The sequence below is a fragment of the Salvelinus sp. IW2-2015 genome, linkage group LG13 (genome assembly GCF_002910315.2).
Source record: "Salvelinus sp. IW2-2015 linkage group LG13, ASM291031v2, whole genome shotgun sequence".
Classification (NCBI taxonomy): Eukaryota; Metazoa; Chordata; class Actinopteri; order Salmoniformes; family Salmonidae; genus Salvelinus; species Salvelinus sp. IW2-2015.
The window spans coordinates 35,440,822-35,460,721 of NC_036853.1; the positions used below are offsets into that span (position 1 = coordinate 35,440,822).

Here is a 19,900-nt window from a genome sequence, read left to right on the forward strand (position 1 = left end):
AATAAAGGCTCCTTCTGCTTTTAATCTATATATATTATCCAGTTCCGTGAGTGCAGAGTTAGATGGGAAGCCGTGCATTGCATGACGTGCTGTTTCTATCAGAATAAATCTCCATGACTGGTGCTACAAGTTGGATGGGTGTGGATGATTGATCGTACACAACGCAAGAAGAGTACTGTTACACTCACACTCCAGTACAGTAGGAGGCGGTGTAAGCACCCCACGGTTGCGATACGACAATACAAATTTGAGGAGGAAGAAGAAGAACGAATGGTTCATGAACTCCACGTCACTAAAACTCGCAGGATCAGGGGGCTTTGCGAGACTAGCGACCGACAGAGCAGCGGAAGAATTTAGTGTGAGAGTCGTCAGTCTAGCAGTTCGCAGCCGATAGCCAGCTGCCTTTTACACAAAAGCAACTCCAGCGATTGTCCTGCACGCTACGGCCGGCGTAAGTGTTGAGTTATTACTTGCTAGCTAGATAAATTGTAGTAGCTAACTTAAGTTGTTATGCAACTAGATACATATCAGACAACCAGCCAGCAACGAGTGCTCTTTTTACCGTTAGCTAGCCATCCAACGTTAGCTGCATTGGTGTGTTAAAACCTCATTACCGTTATCCTGGCAGCAGGATATTATTCTGGCAGGATGATCGCGGATATTTATTCAAAATAAGAGTCCCCATACAAAGACATGCTAAACTTTGGCAATATCGTTTTTTTCGCACTCTAGTGCAATACAACTGTTTTCACAGCGTTGCAGCAATCAGAAGTTGAAACCATAACAAAGCGTAGTCCCCACAGCCTTTTACTGAAACAGGGAAGGGATGGGTCTGGAGAAGTGTTCCACTCTCAACTTAATTGACGGAGCTATGGATGCAAGGACTGACCATCCATGATATCAACATTATAGTTTTAAGCATGTTTTAAGGCTAAATTAATGGAACATATGGCCAACTTTTATTATTTATATTGTATTATTTATACCAGCATTTCTGTAGAAAGTGTACACCAGTACTAGTATGTTGAAAGCTATTATGTAAGGCTATATGTTGCCTAGTTAAATAAAGGTTATATATGTAAATAAATACACTTTTAATCAAATACAAATATATATGTAATTGGAACTACTCCAGTCTAAAAAACTTTAATTGGTCTATTGTGTTGGGCAAAGGGTTTAATATAGTGTGCTGGTGACTCCTTGTACCCCCTCACTCCATTCACTGCAATGCAATACGCTGCATATGAATTACATATTGGCTTATAGAGAAAAAACGACTCTGCCGGCGTAAAAGTAGGGTTGGGATTACTCCGTAGGGTCTGTAGATATGGTGTTATTTATTGGGGGACAGGTTTACATACCCAGCAGCACTTTCAAATCCACCCATTCCAGTGGTCCAATGAATTAACTGTAGGCCTATAAATTACATATTGGCCTACATAAAAATACCTGCTGTGTAAAAGTGGGGTTGGGAGTACACTAGGGTCTGTAGAAACCATATAGTGTTATTTCATGGGGCACTGAATAATACGTAGTGTTGCTGACCTTATATGCCACCCATTACATTGGCCACAATGCAAGTCACTGTATATGCGTTACATATTGGGTTAAAGATATATATATTTTTTTACAAATGATTTGTGCCAATGTAAAAGTGGAGATGGAAGTGTTTCAGTTGTCGCTGGTGGGCCATCAGGTGAGGTTCTATGCTGGGGTCCCTGGAGATCTGTCCGACCTTGTCCCCACCACCATTATTAACCTTTCTGGCGTAGGCGTTCCGCAAGCGACCCACCTCGACAACATCCTGTGAAATTGCAGAGCGCCAAATTCAAAATAGTCATAATAAACATTCATAAAAAATACAAGTGTTAATCTTTAAGCCAATGTATAACTTCTTGTTAATGCAGCCGCTTTGTCAGATTTCAAAAATGCTTTACGGCAAAAGCATACCATGCGATTATCTGAGAACAGCGCCCCGTATACAAAAGCATGAAAAACATTTTCCAACCAAAGTCAAAAATAGCGATAAAATAAATCGCTTACCTTTGAAGATCTTCATCTTTTTGCAATCCCAAAGGTCTCAGTTACAATGAATGGTCGTTTTGTTTGATGAAGTCCTTCTTTATATCCCAAAAATGTCTGTTTATTTGTCGCGTTTGGTTCAGAAATACACCGGTTCCAACTCGCCCAACATGCCTACAAAGGATCTAATAAGTTACCTGTAAACTTGGTCCAAACATTTCAAACAATGTTTCTAATCCAACCTCAGGTACCCTAAAATGTAAATAATCTATGCAATTTAAGACGGAATAAACTGTTTCCAATACTGGAGAAAAACAACACGGAGCGCGCTCTCATTCACGTGCACCAAAAGACTAGAGTCCACCTGAGTGACACTTAGAAAGAATACAACTACTTCTTCATTAAAAAAAATTAAAAAAACATCGAACAATTTCTGAAGACTGTTGACATCTAGTGGAAGCCATAGGAACTGCAATCTTGGACCTTATAATTTGGCTTCCCCATAGAAAAGCATTGGAAAATGCTTTCCTGGATTGATTGTCCTCGGGGTTTTGCCTGCCAAATCAGTTCTCTTATACTCAGACATTATTTTAACAGTTTTAGAAACTTTAGAGTGTTTTCTATCCAATACAACCATGCATATGCATTTGTTAGCTTCTGGGCCTGATAACAGGCAGTTTACTTTGGGCACCTCAGTCGTCCAAACTTCCGAATACATAACAAAACAAACAACATTTATGGTCTGGACAGTGCAGAGAAAATCTTACACTTAAGATCCCAGCATAAGTATGAGCAGGTGGGCCATCAGGTGAGGCTTGAGGCGAGGGTACTAATGGGGTCCACTAGAATTGGTAGTCCTGGAGATCTGGCCAGCATTACTTCCACTCCCAGAAGTCAAAGTTGCACCCATGCACCGCAGTTCCTCGAACAAAGTGTCAAAATTGGCATAATCATCACTCAGGTGTACTTTATCGTGGCACCAGAGGCACGGTGAGCCCTTCTGTAAGTCACACCCAGCTCCCATGCTTGGCATTCATACTCCAATGCTAGCTGCTCCTGGTACTTTAGATATTTTGGGAAGTCAAGGACACAGACCTATAATTACAAGTGGCATTGCAGGGTTTTAGTAATTTGCAAGACATCATCTTGGAAATTGTTTGTCATGTTTTGATGCAACTAGTAATGGTAATTAAGGATTTACCCGAGTTCACTTCAACAGAGCAGCACAGAGAAGTTCTTTAAACGCCTTTCCTGCGTTAGCCATGGAGAGACTGTATATAAGGTTGTTGCCAGGAGCTAATAGACAGACAATGTCTGGGATAAGGCTTTGTGGGGTACTAAGGCTTTGTGGGGTACTAAGGCTTTGTGGGGTACTAAGGCTTTGTGGGGTACTAAGGTTTTGTGGGGTACAGCATTGACGCTCTAGCTCCAGGAGTGGACAGGAAGCCAAAAGCCAGGCCAGCATGACCTGTGCGACCCTTGCGATTTGGCATCGGCACAATGCCATCCACTAAGGCACCAAGGTGGGAACCACCAGCACAAACAGAAAGAAAAGGACGCACATTATATTTAGAGATGTATGCCAGGTTTTGTGACACTAATTATTTTGTGCAAATTAAACCACTTCTCACCTCATTATTCGAGATCTGTCTCGGCAAGACCGTCTTGTAATGCTTGCTGGGGTTGATTGTTGATTTCCCCCCCATCCACTGGTGCATGTTTTGGTTTTTGCCCTAGCACTATACAGCTGATTCAAATAATCAAAGCTCGATGATGTTGGTTATTTGAATCATAAATTCCTTCTTGCATTCTTCAACATTGATTAAAATGTAATATATTTTCAATGAGTTGGCCATCTTGCAATGTTTTGAAATACATGCTTTTATTTTAAAGGTTTCCTCAATACCATAGGAAAGTGACATCTTCGTTAGTTTTGCTAGCAGAAAAATTGTTAAGACCTCCTAGCTAGCTAAATACAGTATCTATGGGTGTGATGAACCTGTGGTGGTGTTATTTTTTTTTTATATCCTTCATTAGTTCATTTGAATAATCTTGGTGTGTTAGCTACTAATTAGTTATACTACTAGCAATGTTATGTTTGTTGTCAACAAAAATTGGTTATTTATTTTGCACAATCAAATATTTGTTGTTATGCTACCGTTCGCTAACTGTGCACATAAACTAGCTAGCTACTGCATTCTTCAACTTCTGCACTCTCTGCTTTCAAGATGACGAGGTGATTGCAACCAATTGGTCATCAGCTTGGACTGGATGCTGTGTAGGCATATGCGTTATTGTTGTAACGTACTCAGCAGCAGGAGGTGGAGAGGGTTTACAGTCTCATGCCACAGTCAGGTATGGACACCTGGACACCGAATCCTCGAGCAAAACCGTTCATCCCTCGCCAGCAACGGAGCCTCTACCTCACCTGGAAGTACAAATTAACTAACAAGCGAGCTCTCCGTCGAGGCTGCCAGGTGAACCCAGATACATGTTGTTTTGCCAGTTCAGCTACCATTCACTGTCACTTTTGGTTAGCCTACATTTGAGGTATTTTTGAGAAATCAACTTTACTTTTTCCTCTGTGCAGGCTGGAGCGGTTCTCTTTCTGCTGGTCACAGTCATTGTGAATATCAAACTAATCTTAGACACAAGAAGAGTAGCCAATGAGGAAGAGGCAGTGCAGGAGTATGGTGAGTCTTGTCAATTCTTCCATTTCTTTCACACTTTTCCATTTTCGATGTCAAAAGCTGTTTCTCACTCATTATAGCCTATCGAAGTTGTTGATCTATGGAATTTGTACTGCTGAGCAATGTTATGTCAATTTATGAAGCAACTTTCCACAATTCAAAATGGCTGAACTTTCCCATGCTGGTTTAAAGACGACGCCCTGCCCAACATGGAGACCCCGCGCAAGACGGCGAGCGGTAGGAAGGTCCTGGACATTGAGGTGTACTCCAGCCGCTCCAAAGTCTATGTGGCAGTGGACGGTACCACTGTGAGTACTTGTAGGCATTTCACTATAATGCTACCCTTTTCACACTACTGAGCCAAACCCAGTTGAACTGCACTGGCCTAGGTACGCATCCTCTCCGTAGTTGCTGGGAAAAAACAATAAAAACAACAATCTGGCTTATTGTTGATGTGTGTCCTATAAACTGGGTTTCGTAGTGTGATTTATGATGTAACTATTGATATTGAAAGGTGCTTGTGTTGTCTGTGGTATCCCTCTCCAGGTGTTGGAGGATGAAATGCGGGAGCAGGGCCGAGGCATTCACGTGATAGTCCTCAACCAGGCTACAGTAAGTGAGCGTTTCTGACTCTTCACCTAGAGACACACTGAATCTGGTGTTTTTTTTTCTCTGCACTTGTGAGCGGTGTTTCAATTTAGCCTTTGTTTTTCAAGCGTTCATGAAGCGCAGCATGTCGACAACATAGTGAGATGAAACTACTAGTCTTGGTAGTAGGCAATTCCATGGTAAGAGTGATACTGAGACTCAGGTTTTTCCACTTTAAAATGTCAAACAAAAACCAATCATTGTAAAGTTAAACAAACCACACAACTGTATGCACAAGGTCTACTTTGAACAATTCCCACGTTTTGCTGAAACACGTTTACTTGAGGAACAGCTAAGATACAAAGTTTGTTAAGAGAATGGTTTTGGCTGTTTGTGCCGTCATTCAGTTACCAAACTTTTCATTTGCACTGTTCTCCAAGTAAATGTGTTTTTGTAAAATGTTCAGTGGAAATTGTTAAAAGTAGTCCTTGTGCATAGAGCTGTATGGTTTAACTTTGCAGTCATTGTTTTTTAGTTTAACATTTTAAAGTGAAAAATCTTGTCTCCGTTTGTTACTGTGGAATCGCCCTATTGCTAAACCAACCTCTCCTCTCTAGACAAGGTCTATTTGTAGGTCATCAGCATAAATGTCACTTCGTTGTGTGTGTGTGCAGGGCCATGTGATGGCCAAGAGGATATTTGACACCTACTCTCCCCATGAGGACGAGGCCATGATCCTCTTCCTCAACATGGTGACGCGTGGCAGGGTCCTCATCTTCACCATCAAGGTGAGTCACTCACTAACTCCCTTCCGGCTTTGCGTATGTATATACTATAAGCTAGTTCTTGATGCACCAGTAGTGACTTGCATCAAAGCTATTGTATTTGCATGCAATAAACTTGATGCGCTAAATGGGCTAATGTAGAGTAAGGCTAATGATTTAGCCTGACGATGCAGTGCTTTGTGCCCGTCTGTGTTGTGTTGTTTACCTTTAGGATGAGGGGACGTTCCACCTGAAAGAGTCTGCTAAAAACCTGCTGAAGGGGCTTGGGAGCCAGGCGGGTCTCAACCTCAGCTGGAGAGACATGTGGACCTTGGTGGTGAAGAAAGGAGGTATAGGAACAGATGTTCCCTCACTCTTGAAACACACACACACACACCGGGATCCATTTTCACACAAATGACAGTTACTGCTAGGGGTGTGAACGTTTAAATGAAATTGGGATCTTTACGTTAAGAAAAAAAACCTAACCAAAGACTTGTTTTTCCCCCACAAAATGTAAATCACAAGTGCAGTTATCACAAAACATATTCTTTTCCGTGTTATAGCATAACTTGATGACCGGCTATAAAGGCCTGGGGAAAGTTGTAATTTAAATAAAACCAGAGAGGAAGAAGCAAACGTAAGGCTACTTTGGTGAATTTGCAAGGCATACCTTGACATTGCAAGGTAGAGATGAATTATTTCTGCCTGCCCCCTCCTCTCTCTCCCACGCGCTGGCTCGCCTGCTCTTTCTTTTCAATAATAATGTGAGTGTGTTCGGTCTTTGGTCTGTTGCATGAGAATAAGCTATTCATTGATGATAAGCCCTGCTTTACTGAAGTTGTGTGAAATTGCAGCATATTGCATTGCGAAATACAGCTTTTTTTTTATGTATTGAAGATGGGCCTAGTGCACGGTCCTGACTGTCTGCCTGGTGGCCGACCTGCCTGTACTGTGCCCCTCCCCTCTCTCTCCGTCCCTCGCTAGTTCGCTGTAAAATATGCAAGCATTTGATTAGTTGCCGTACTAATCTTGATATTCAGAAATGGGAGTCGACACCGGGAGTATTGACTCCACCGCCTTGTCATTGTCTTTAAGTTGGAAAAATGCCAGAGAAAGGCAAGCGACCGCAGTGAATTCCTGTATGGCAATACTTCGAGAAGTAAATGCACATTTTGCGAGGTGGAATTGAGGTACAGTAATGGTATTTAAAATAATAATAATAATAATTTAACCTTTATTTAACTAGGAAAGTCAGTTAAGAACAAATTCTTATTTACAGTGACTGCCTACCGGGGAACAGTGTGTTAACTGCCTTGTTCAGGGGCAGAACGACAGATGTTTACCGTGTCAGCTTGGGGTTTCGATCCAGCAACCTTTCGGTTACTGGCCCAATGTTCTAACCACTAGGCTCCCTGTACTACCATTACAACAGCAAAGGGGTGCACTGTGAGACCCAAACCGCTGCTGGCAGCAGCGCAGCTGCATTGTGAAATGTTATGAATTTTTCTTATCTCTTTATCATAGTTTTTGTCCATTTGTGTGTCATGCGATGTGGGTGTGTTGATGATGAGCTGCTTGGGATGTTTGTTTTCAGGTCAGTTGTATGGTGAGAAACACTCCAAGTCCCCAGCCCTGTCCACCTGGGGAGATCCTGTTCTACTGAAGACTGAGGTCCAGCTCACTGCCTCTGAAGGTACCTACCTCGCCTCCCATCCCCTCTTCTCCCTCCTCACCTTGCTCCACGCTCAACAATGACCAATCATCCTTTATATGCAGCTATTAAGAGAAATGATCTCAAATATACAGTCGCTAGTCGAAAGTCTACACAACCCTTGTGCAGTTTTACAATTTTGCTGCCTTAAGAATATATCTTAAAAGGGATTACATTAGAATTTTGTCCTACTGATCTTTACAACCTACTCCACACTTTCAAAGTGAAAGAAAAATAATATAACATTTTCCATATGAAAATCAAGATGTGCTGATTGCATGTCTTCTTACCCCAAAGTTAATAATTGGTGGAAGCATCTTTTAAAAACAGAATAATTTCGAATAAGATTCTACCAACCTTGCACAACTCTTAAGGCAATGTATATCAATTGTTTTTGTCAAAAATGGCTCAAGCTCAGTAAATTTGGTTGGGAATCTTTGATGGACAGCTGTATTCAAACCTTGTCTGTAATCTTCAGGCAGATTTAAGTCAGGACTGAGACTGGAACATTCAGGAACATCTCACCAGCTCTTGGAAAGCCATTCTGGTCTGTCTTTGGCATTAAACTGTGTGTAATTGTCTCTCTGAAAAATACAACTATTCTTGAGTTAGGTTTTCAAATCAAATTGTATTTGTCACGCTTTGTAAACAGGTGTAGACTAACAGTGAAATACTTAGTTGTGGGCCCTTCCCAACAATGTTGAGAAAAATAGAAAAATAATAACCCGACAAATATACAATGAGTAATGATAACTTGGCTATATACATGGGGTACCGGTACCGAGTCGATGTACAGGGGTACGAGGTAATTGAGGTAGAGTAGTATTCACACCCCTTGGCTTTTTCCTCATTTTGTTACAAAGTGGGATTAAAATGGATTTAATTGTAATTTTTTGTCAACGATCTACACAAAATACAGCATAGCAGACTGAACCAGGTTTTCCTCTTGGAGTTTGCCTGTGCTTAGCTGCATTAGGTTTATTTTATCCTGAAAAACTTCCCAGTCCTTAACGATTACAAGCATACCCATAGTATGATGCAGCCATGCTTGAAAATATGGAGAGTGCTACTCAGTAATGTTTTGGATTTTCCCCAAACATAACACTTTGTATTCAGGACAAAAAGTGAATTGCTTTGCCAGATGTTTCGCGGTATTACTTTAGTGCCGCCTTGCAAACAGGATGCATGTTTCTGAACATTTTTATTCTGTACAGGCTTCCTTCTTTTCTCTCTGTCAGTTAGGTTAGTATTGTGGAGTAACTACAATGTTGCTGATCCATCCTCAGTTTCTTCCTATCACAGCAATTAAACTATGCAACTGTTTCAACCCTCTAGTCTAAGCTGGGGGGCAATTGTTTTAAGATGCTCATACCAAGGATAATTTATCTATTTGATTTAAAATTGTAGGCATCTACCCCCCCCCCCCCCCCCCCCCCCCCCCAAAAAAAAATATACTACTGTTCAAAAGTTTGGGGTCACTTAGAAATGTCATTGTTGAGTTCCGGTGTCTGTGTTCTTTTGCCCATCTTAATCTTTTATTTTTATTGGCTAGTCTGAGATATGGCTTTTTCTTTGATTTAGAATGACAATAGTGTCATGAGGGTGTTATTTATCAGCAGCAAATAATTTGACCACGTGCCTTGCTGGTTGATATCATTCTGTTTTACGTTATGAAAATAATCTGGTATGGGACTTTTATTTACTATAACTCTATTGCTAATTACATTTTATTGTAAGGGACTCACAAACACGCTACGTGTTGCAGTAGGCCTTTTTAGAATATTGCAAAACATATCCTTGACTCTATCCAAGTTGATGAGCAGGAAACAAACGATGCCAGTCAGCCGGCCTATCGAAACTACACTTAAACCACAGGAGGTTGGTGGCACCTTAATTGGGGAGGACGTGGTAATGGTAATGGCTGGAGCGGAAGAGGGGGAATGATATTAAATGCAGCAAACACATGGTTTCCATGTATTGACGCCATTACATTTTTTTGCTCCATTCCAGCTATTAATATGAGCCATCCTCCCATCAGCAGCCTCCACTGACCTAAACTATACCGAAACAACAAATTTCACACACAAATGGTTGGCCTATAGACGAGATGAAATTGACAATCTGATGAGTGACAATATTATCAGTTGTAAAATTGTACATGAAGAGAGAGGTGCGTCTTGTTGACAGATGCAGGGAAAGGAGCATCACTTTATCAATACGCATGCAGGTAAAACATTTTGATTTCTATATCGTATCAGAAAGAAACTGCAGAATTTGCTCTATGACACTTACATTTGTCAAATAACGCAAAATTCGTCAAATAACGCAAAATTCAAGAGGTGCAGCTCCAGTTCCAAATGTAACTTTTTCCAAGAATATCCGTGCTGTCAGTGTGTTCAGCACATGACCACTCGCGCGGCAGCATTGCTCTGACTACTAAGCAAAAACGAGTAACTTAATAAAATATGCTATTTTGTCTTCAATGGATGAATGGGTGGTAGAAACCAGAACTGATAATGGTGCATGTGACTTCAATGAACTGAATGATGAGGAGGGTGATTGAATTTGATTGTGTTAAGTTCATGTTTTAAGTATCCCTATATTTCTGTTATTACGGGGCTGTTACTCTGTAAAGAGTGCGCCTGCGCGGGAAGTTTGGTTGTTGATGGACCTAGCCTTGAGTGGAATGGCTACCTTGTAGTGTGTTCATACAGTATAGTAAACTTTGTTCAACTGGAACCTTGTCGTTGTGTCATTTCGAGTTAACAGATTGATCTGAATGTTGAGGGTGACGAGGATGATTGAATTTAGAACAATCGTGTAATGATGAAGAATTGTGGGCGGTCTAATTTATTTGATTATGAAAGCCTGGAAATTGTGTATATAATCTCTCCTCAGTCAAATCGGACACTGTACAACATACAACGCGTGTAGTTCACAATGGCAAGCCGAACCAAACTAATTGATGCACTGACAGCATTGCAAATGCTGTAGAATTTATGAGTTGGAGGATCGGAAATTGAGCTTAAAATTGACGTTGCTGACTGTGGACCCGGCGCATAAAGAGAAGACGATGCTTAAAAGCGCAGGTATAAGGGCACAATAGTGTCCGATACACTCAACAAATGACTTTTTATATCTTGTCATTAATATATTTCCACATATTTCTTTATGCATTTCATCCTTGACAATTGTTCATGCACTGGTGCTTTTGTTTAGGAATACGGCAAATCATTTCACCTGCTCACTTGGTTATCTTTTTTGTTTCTACTTTGTAATAGTTTATTCTCTAGTTATCAAGCATTGGTGTCGATGTTTGCACACCTTGCGGGTTGATATGCATCTGATGCATATGCTAAAGGAGACGCCCGGCAACGTTCTTCAGCGGGTACTTATAGGCTGAAAGGTTAGGTTGTTCTAGCATTTTTCTTTTTTTTTTGGTACTAAACTACTTCCATATGTGCTTCCATAAATTTAAAAAAAAGAAAATGGTACCGGGCTGCCTTCAGGTGAGGCTTGTGGGTATCCTAGAGCAAAACAGGTGGGGTTTCCTATAACTTTTTACCTGGGCTTTGCTTCATTCATCTTTATTTTTCTTCTGACAAACTTCCGAGTCCCTGCTGGTGACAAGCATACCTATAACATGATGCTGCCACCACAATACTTGAAAATACAGTGATTTTTCACTTTCACTGTTATATTGGATTTGACCCGAACCTGAAGTTTTTAATTTAGGCCCAAACGTTTATTTATTTGCCGTGTTGTCTTGCGGTATTACTTAATGGCCTTGTTGCAAACAGAATGGATGATTTGGAGTGGATTTTTTTTTTTAAACACAGGCTTCCTTCTGATGGGTTCTGACTCCTAAACTTGAAATATTGTTAATTATCAGGTATCCTATGGAAATGAGGAGTGCCATAGTCTGGTTTCTAAACCGGAAGTTAATCTGGAGGAGGAATGAATATGGTGGGGGCAATTAAGTTTGCCTTTCTTTTACTCAATACATTCCAATCACATAGTTGCAGGCACTGATAAGGGTGGAGAGATGTGGTTTAGTGAGGAATGGGTGCCGAGGTCAGGGCGCATTAAGGGAGAAGGAACAGTTTATTGTCCGCATCGCTTAACTTCTTGCCTAGCAATAAAGATATAATGTTAAGAGAGAAGGAGGATATTGCACCCAAATTGGGGTGTATATACCTGTGCTTGTCTGTTTAGGTGTCCGACCCTTTGGGTGAATAAGCTTGGTTTGAGCTTTTATAGTTGTCCATCAGTTTTCACTCGGTTCGTTTAGAACGGGGGTGGGCAAACTTTTTGGCTCGAGGGCCACATTGGGATTAAGAAATTCAATGGAGGGCTGCATTTTTGGGGGGATTAATTGTTTGTTAAAATCAATTTGCGGGGGCCTCCTGAGTGACGCAGCGGTCTAAGGCACCGCATCACTACAGACCCGGGTTCGATCCCAGGCGGTGTCACAGCTGACCGTGACTGGGAGACGCATGAGGCGGCGCACAATTGGCCCAGCGTCTTCCCGGTTAGGAGAGGGTTTGGTAGGCCGAGATTTCCTTGTCCCATCGCACTTTAGCGACTCCTGTGGCGGGCCGGGCGCATGCATGCTGACACGGTCGCCAGGTGTACGGCGTTTCCTCCGAACATTGGTGCGGCTGGCTTCCGGGTTAAGCAGGCATTGTGTCAAGAAGCAGTGAGGCTTGGCGGGTCGTGTTTCTAAGGACGCATGGTTCTCGCATGACCTTCTCCTCTCCCGAGTCTGTACAGGAGTTGCAGCGATGGGACAAGACTGTAACTACCACTTGGATACCACGAAATTGGGCGAGAAAAGGGGTAAAAAACATCGGGGGCGTACTTTGCCCCCTTGATTTAGAACCTAACACTTCTTTTCACTTTATCATACATGCCAGTAATGTGGCGTGAATGCAGTGTTGTTGATCCTCTGTGTCTTTAAGTATTGTGGTGGGAACATCATGTTATGGGTATTCTTGTCACCAGCAGGGACTGGGAAGTTTGTCAGGATCAAATAAATATGAGGAGCAAAGCCCAGTTACAAAAGTTAGAGGAAAACCTGTTGTAGTCTTCTGAAAAATGACACTATCCCAGGGTTAGGTTATCAGCTGGACAATTACACAAATGCTAATACCAAAGGCACACCGGAATGGCTTTCCAAGAGGTGGTGAGTGTTCCAGAAAGGTGCATTCTCATTCCTGGTTTAATCTGCTTGAAAATCAGGTTTTTAAATATTGTTGTCCGTCAATGATTCCCAACCAAGTTTACTGAGCTTGAGCAATTTTGAGAAAAACAATTGATTTATGTTTCCCTAAGAGTTGTGCAAGGTTGGTATTATTCAAAATTATTTACAGCTGTGATGGCTGCCAAAGGTGCTTCCACCAAGTATTAACTCGGGTGTGAAGGCAAATGCAATCAATACATCTTAATTTTTTATGAAGATTAATTTTCAATATTTTGTCTTTTACTTTGAAAGTGTGGACTAGGTTGTGTAGATCGTTTAAAAAAAAAAATAATCTAATTTGAGGCAGCAAAATGTGTAGACTGCAAGGGGTGTGTATACTTTCACTATGCATTGTAAGGTGGCTTTATGCTCCTGCACCATGTCAACCACCATCTCAACACCTACTTGTCATGTGTGTTTTATTCTGATTGCCACACTCAATGTTCCCTGGTGGGAAAAAAATTAAATAAATGTGTCAGTTAATTGTAATTGGGTACCATTCTCCTCTCTGTCCCCCTGCAGATGCAGAGTGCCATTGGGCTGACACAGAGCTGAACAGGAGGAGGAAACTCTTCTGCAGTAAGGTGGAGGGCTACGGCAGCATCTGTAGCTGCAAAGACCCGGCCCCCATTGAGTTCAGCCCAGACCCAGTAAGGCTACGTCCCAAATGGCACCCTATTCCCTATTTAGTGCACTACTTTTTTTAAATTTTTATAAGGGCCCGTCTGGATGATTGAACTCAAGCTGTCCCCCCTCCCCCTCCTTTCTCTAGCTCCCCAACAACAATGTGTTCAATGTTCCTGTGGCGGTCATCGCTGGGAACAGACCTAACTATCTGTACAGGTATGACTGTGATTCTGACGGGAAGGGGTCTGGAAGTAGGGTTCAGACCAGAAACATTGTTTTGATCTTACAAATCAGTGCGGGTTTTCTGAGGCCAAATAGCAAACCGAAATCTAATCAGGCAAACATTGTCTGATGTCCTATCATTATTACGACCAGCTCTTTCATCTCCATGTTAGGATGCTGAGGTCTCTGCTCTCGGCCCAGGGGGTCAACCCACATATGGTCACAGTCTTCATCGATGGATACTATGAGGTACCGAGTTCCTTCTCTTTATCGTCACCCTCCTCCTTAACCATCTTCTCAACTGTAATGGTATTTCATTTATTGCGCTTAAAGTTGCGTGTGTGTGCTTGCGTGTGCTTGCGTGTGCTTGCGTGTGCTTGCGTGTGCTTGCGTGTGCTTGCGTGTGTGTGTGTGTGTGCAGGAGCCCATGGATGTGGTGGAGCTGTTTGGACTGAAGGGGGTTCAACACACTCCCATCAGCATCAAGAATGCCAGAGTATCCCAGGTGAGACGTCTGTCAGCCAACTCACTCATCGCACTCAGAGCAGCCTCCATCACAGACCAGCTGAAACGGAGTCGGTCATACAGTCAACTAGAAGTCACTTATTTTGTCAAACACCAACAAATGAGACAATCAAAGGCAATGTCGTATTGTAATGCACACAGTGTTTTGGCATCCATCACCCAGTCACTACCACCTCCATGCATCTGTCTGCTCTCTCCTTTCAGCACTACAAAGCCAGTCTCACTGCAACCTTCAACCTACACCCAGTGAGTATTTTCACCTTTCTGTCCATCAAATCAAGATCAGTTATTATGGTGTGGTTGATTTCTGCCATTGTGGTTGATTTGTGATTGATTTGCAGGATGCCAACTTTGCCGTAGTCCTGGAGGAAGACCTAGATATCTCCATAGATTTCTTCAGGTAAGATCTCTATAGTTTTAGATTGATGGATTTAGATTTCAAATGACTGGGAATACAGATATGCATCTGTTGGTCACAGATACCTTTAAAAGAAAAAAGTAGGGATGAGGATCAGAAAGCCATAGAGTTTGCATAGAGTTGATCAGGTTGTTGATTGTAGAATGTTGTCCCACTCCTCTTCAACTGCTGTGCGAAGTTCCTGGATATTGGCGGGAACTGGATCACAGTGTTGTTCATGTCGATCCAGAGCGTCCCAAACATACTCAATGGGTGACATGTCTGGGTAGTATGCAGGTTATGGAAGAAATGGGACATTTTCAGCTTGCAGGAATTGTGTACAGATCCGTAATGTGTACAGATCCTTGTGACATGGGGCTGTGCATTATCATGCTGAAATATGAGGTGATGGCGGTGGATGAGTGGCACGACAATGGGCCTCAGGATCCTGTCATGGTATCTCTGTGCATTCAAATTGCCATCTATAAAATGCAATTTTGTTCGTAGTTTATGCCTGCCCATATCATAAACCATGCAACATGGGTCACTATTCAAAACGTTGACATCAGCAAACCGCTCGCCCACACGATGCCATCTGCCCTGTACAGTTGAAACCGGAATTCATCCATGAAGAGCACACTTCTCCAGTGTGCCAGTGGCCATCGGAGGTGAGCATTTACCCACTGAAGTCAGTTACAACGCCACGGTCAAGACCCTGGGTAGGACGACGAGCACGCAGATGTGCTTTCCTGAGACGGTTTCTGAGTTTGTGCAGAAGTTCTTCGGTTGTGAAAACCCACAGTTTCAGCAGCTGTCCGGGTGGCTGGTCTCAGACAATCCCGCAGCTGAAGAAGCCAGGTGTGGAGTTCCTGGGCTGGTGTGGTTACACTTAGTCTGCGGTTGTGGGGCCAGTTGGACGTACTGCCAAATTCTCTAAAATGACATTGGAGGCAGCTTATGGTATAGAAATTAGCATTCATGATGCAGTCAGCATCATGCAGTTGACATCTGTGGCATTGTTGTGTGACAACTGCACAGGTGCACCTGTGTAATCGTGCTGTTAAATCAGCTTCTCGATATGCCACACCTGTCATGTGGATGGATTATCTCGGCAAAAAGGAGAAATGCTCACTAACAGGGATGGATGTAAACACATTTTTGCACAGCTTTTTAGAGAGGAGCTTTTTGTGCGTATGGAACATTTCTGGGATCTTTTATTGCAGCTCATGAAACATGGGACCAACACTTTACATGTGTGTGTATATACAGTGCATTCGGAAAGTATTCAGACCCCTTCCCTTTTCCAAATTTTGTTACGTTACAGCCTTATTCTAAAATTGATCCAAAAAAATGTCCCTCATCAATCTATACACAATACCCGATAATGACAAAGTGAAAACAGGTTTTATTTTTGCAAATTTATAAAAAACAGATACTTAAGTATTCAGACTTTGCTATTGAGCTCCAGTGGATCCTGTTTCCATTGATTATCCTTGATGTTTCTACAACTTGATTAGAGTCGAACCTGTGGTAAATTCAATTGATTGGACATGATTTGGAAAGGCACACACCTGTCTATATAAGGTATGACAGTTGACAGTGCATGTCAGAGCAAAAACCAAGCCATGAGGTTGAAGGAATTGTCCGTAGAGCTCCGAGACGACAGGATTGTGTCGAGGCACAGATCTGGGGAAGGGTACCAAAACATTTCTGCAGCTTTGAAGGTCCCCAAGAACACAGTGGCCTCCATCATTCTTACATAGAATAAGTTTGGAACCACCAAGACTCTTCCTAGAACCCTAACCCAGCCAAACTGAGCAATCAGGGGAGAAGGGCCTTGGTCAGGGAGGTGAGCAAGAACCCAATGGTCACTCGTGATAGAGCTCAAGAGTTCCTCTATGGAGATGGGAGAACCTTCCAGAAGGACAACCATCTCTGCAGCACTCCACCTATCAGGCCTTTATGGTAGAGTGGCCAGACGGAAGCCACTCCTCAGTAAAAGGTACATGGCCGCCTGCTTGGAGTTTGTCCAAAGGCTCCTAAAGGACTCTGACCACGAAGATTCTCTGGTCGGATGAAACCAAGATTGAACTCTTTGGCCTGAATGCCAACTGTCACGTCTGCAGGAAACCTGTCACCATCCCTACAGTGAAGCATGGTGGTGGCAGCATCATACTGTGGGGATGTTTTTCAGCGGCAGGTACTGGGAGACGAGACAGGACCAAGGGAAAGATGAACGGGGCAAAGTACAGAGCGATCCTTGACTAACACCTGCTCCAGAGGGCTCAGTACCTCAGACTGGGGTGACGGTTCACCTTCCAACAGGACAACGACCCTATTCAGCCAAGACAATGCAGGATTGGCTTCGGGACAAGACTCAATGTCATTGAGTATACAGGTGTGCTAAGTGTTTAGCGTCATACCCAAGAAGCCTCAAGGCTGTAATCGCTGGCAAAGGTGTTTCAACAAGTACTGAGTAAAGGGTCTGAATACTTATGCAAATGTCATATTTCAGTTCAAAATTTTATAAATATGTTAACATTTCAACAAACCTCTTTTTGCTTTGTCGTAATGGGGTATTGTGTAGATTGAGGGGGGAAAACTACTTAATCAATTTTTTATAAGGCTGTAACGCAAGAAAATGTGGAAACTGGAATCTGAATACTTTCCGAATGCATTCTACATGCATACAGTGCATTCGGAAAGTATTCAGACCCCTAGACATTTTCCCTTTTTTTTTTTTTTACGTAACAGCCTTAAAATAGATTTGAAAAAATCTCCAAATTCCTCATCAAGCTACGCACAATAACCCATAATGACAATGCAAAAACAGGTTCAGAAATGTTTGCAAATATATAAAAAATACAAATAAGTGATATCCCATTTACATAAGTATTCAGACCCGGGTCCTTGCCCACGACGAATTGAGGCTGTTCTGAGGGGTGAGGTGCAACTCAATGTTAGTAAGGTGTTCTTAATGTGTAGTACACTCAGGTGAGAGGGAGCGCGAGAGAGCGAGACTTCAATCTCAGCGCAAAGATCATTGGAAGGTTGTCAGTGAGTTTAATGTAGCCGAGTATGTACTTTAGAATGAATATTACCATTATTGACCAAAAGGGGGCAGTAGATCCACATGCTTCCTGCTTTACTAAATCTCTCCTTTGTGTGCCCCAAGCCTTAAATGTATTAACTGTTGAACATGTGCAACTTCTCCAGCTCTGTCCTCCGTTAACTAATGAGAAATGGCTCACAAACAGTTGGAGTATTGGGCTAACTGAAAACAGTTGGAGTATTGGGCTAACTGAATTCAATGCTTGTGTAACCTCGCAAACATGCTCTTCGAAAGAACTGGAAGAGATGGTTCAACTGTCACATACTGGAGTGGAATGTATTTGTGGTAGGGAATCATAGACTCGGATCAACTTTATTCATCCCCAGCATGAAGACATCCAAGTGTTGTGGTGAACTCATGCTGTTGTGCTAGTGACCATCGTCTTAAGTCAGATGGTGTCATTCCGATGCGACTCTTGTCCCTCAACCAATGTGACAGATCAGTGCAGGCGGAATCGACGCGCCGTCTGAAATAAGACAATGGTTGGTGACATTGTTATGGTTGTTGTTCCTGTCCAGTTTCCTGAGCCAGACCGTCCATCTGCTCAACGAGGACGACAGCTTGTACTGCATCTCAGCCTGGAACGACCAGGTCAGTGTCCTCCTCCTCTCGATACTTTCCACCCTTTTTAAACGTTTTCTTTTCGTTGCTGTAGCTCAGTTGGTAAAGCATGGCGCTTGCAGTGCCGGGATAGTGGGTTCAATTCCCTTGGACCACTGTACGTAAAATGTATGCATGCAGGCCCAAAGTGAGATTTGGTTAGGGGGCCCCCCACCTCATGGCAAAACATTTGTGGCCCCTCTTGATGACGGAGAGAGAAATGTACGTTTTTAAAGTACATTTCCTGCAATTCTACACATTTTTCCATACAGAGAAAATGTGTTTTAAATGCCCACGAGTAGAATTTCAGCTGAAAGACGATGCCAATAGCTTACCAATGATGTTGCACAACAATTTAAGTCAAGTCATTGTTTTAGTATGATATACTGTATTTGGAGTTGGAAATGGGAAATCCCGAAGTGGTAATTTACGATATTTTCAGTGCCAATGCCATGCGTTTCCCCTATATGACGTGCTCATACTTTTAAGTCTCTTTTCAGAGCTGGGTTTTATTTGAATGTTACCACCCACCAGCATGGCATTGTTTATTAATCAAACACCTGCAAAGTTCTTTCTCTTCGAGTCGCGACTGAGCTGAGCAATATAATAGATGACGTTTGGCTGAGCCAAACCGCTTTTCCCATAGCCTACACTTAGCTGCCTGAGAGAGGGAGCAAATTAAACGTATGTTTTCGCACCTCCACTTTTTTTACCAGGAAATTATCATAATCCATTGGATAATTTGTCAAGTTTCACTTATTTTTGAGCTAGTCTGTATACAAATATAAACTCAGCAAAAAAAGAAACGTCCCTTTTTCAGGACCTTGTCTTTTTAAAGATAATTCATAAAAATCCAAATAACTCCACAGGTCTTACTTGTAAAGGGTTTAAACACTGTTTCTCATGCTTGTTCAATGAACCATAAGCAATTAATGAACATGCACCTGTGTAACGGTCGTTAAGACACTAACAGCTTAGACGGTAGGCAATTAAGGTCACAGTTATGACCGTCAGGACACTAAAGAGGCCTTTCTACAGACTCTGAAAAACAGCAAAAGAAAGATGCCCAGTGTCCCTTCCCTGCTCATCTGCGTGAATGTGCCTTAGGCATGCTGCAAGGAGGTATGAGGACTGCAGATGTGGCCAGGGCAATAAATTGCAACGTCTGTACTGTGAGACGCCTAAAACAGCGCTATAGGGAGAAAGGATTTATAGCTGATCATCCTTGCAGTGGCAGACCACGTGTAACAACACCTGCACAGGATCGGTACATCTGAACATCACACCTGCGGGACAGGTACAGGATGGCAACAACAACTGCCTGAGTTACACCAGGGAACGCACAATCCCTCCATCAGTGCTCAGACTGTCCGCAATAGTCTGAGAGAGGCTGGACT

The 19,900-nt window shown here is 42.5% G+C and overlaps 1 protein-coding gene across 1 annotated transcript in view; it reads left to right on the forward strand.

Annotated features, from left to right (window-relative positions):
- Positions 1-307: 307 nt before the first annotated feature.
- The window catches only part of pomgnt1 (protein O-linked mannose N-acetylglucosaminyltransferase 1 (beta 1,2-)), a 28,222-nt gene continuing 8,629 nt past the window's right edge, over positions 308-19,900 (forward strand). Inside the window, exons 1-15 of the mRNA XM_023998141.2 lie at positions 308-451; positions 4,251-4,499; positions 4,613-4,715; positions 4,905-5,020; positions 5,259-5,324; positions 5,975-6,088; positions 6,297-6,414; positions 7,662-7,760; positions 13,543-13,670; positions 13,793-13,863; positions 14,043-14,118; positions 14,291-14,374; positions 14,599-14,640; positions 14,736-14,794; positions 18,422-18,494. Coding sequence (XP_023853909.1) covers positions 4,365-4,499; positions 4,613-4,715; positions 4,905-5,020; positions 5,259-5,324; positions 5,975-6,088; positions 6,297-6,414; positions 7,662-7,760; positions 13,543-13,670; positions 13,793-13,863; positions 14,043-14,118; positions 14,291-14,374; positions 14,599-14,640; positions 14,736-14,794; positions 18,422-18,494 — 1,284 coding nt within the window. The 5' untranslated portion in view covers positions 308-451; positions 4,251-4,364. The remainder of the gene's footprint in view (positions 452-4,250; positions 4,500-4,612; positions 4,716-4,904; positions 5,021-5,258; positions 5,325-5,974; positions 6,089-6,296; positions 6,415-7,661; positions 7,761-13,542; positions 13,671-13,792; positions 13,864-14,042; positions 14,119-14,290; positions 14,375-14,598; positions 14,641-14,735; positions 14,795-18,421; positions 18,495-19,900) is intronic.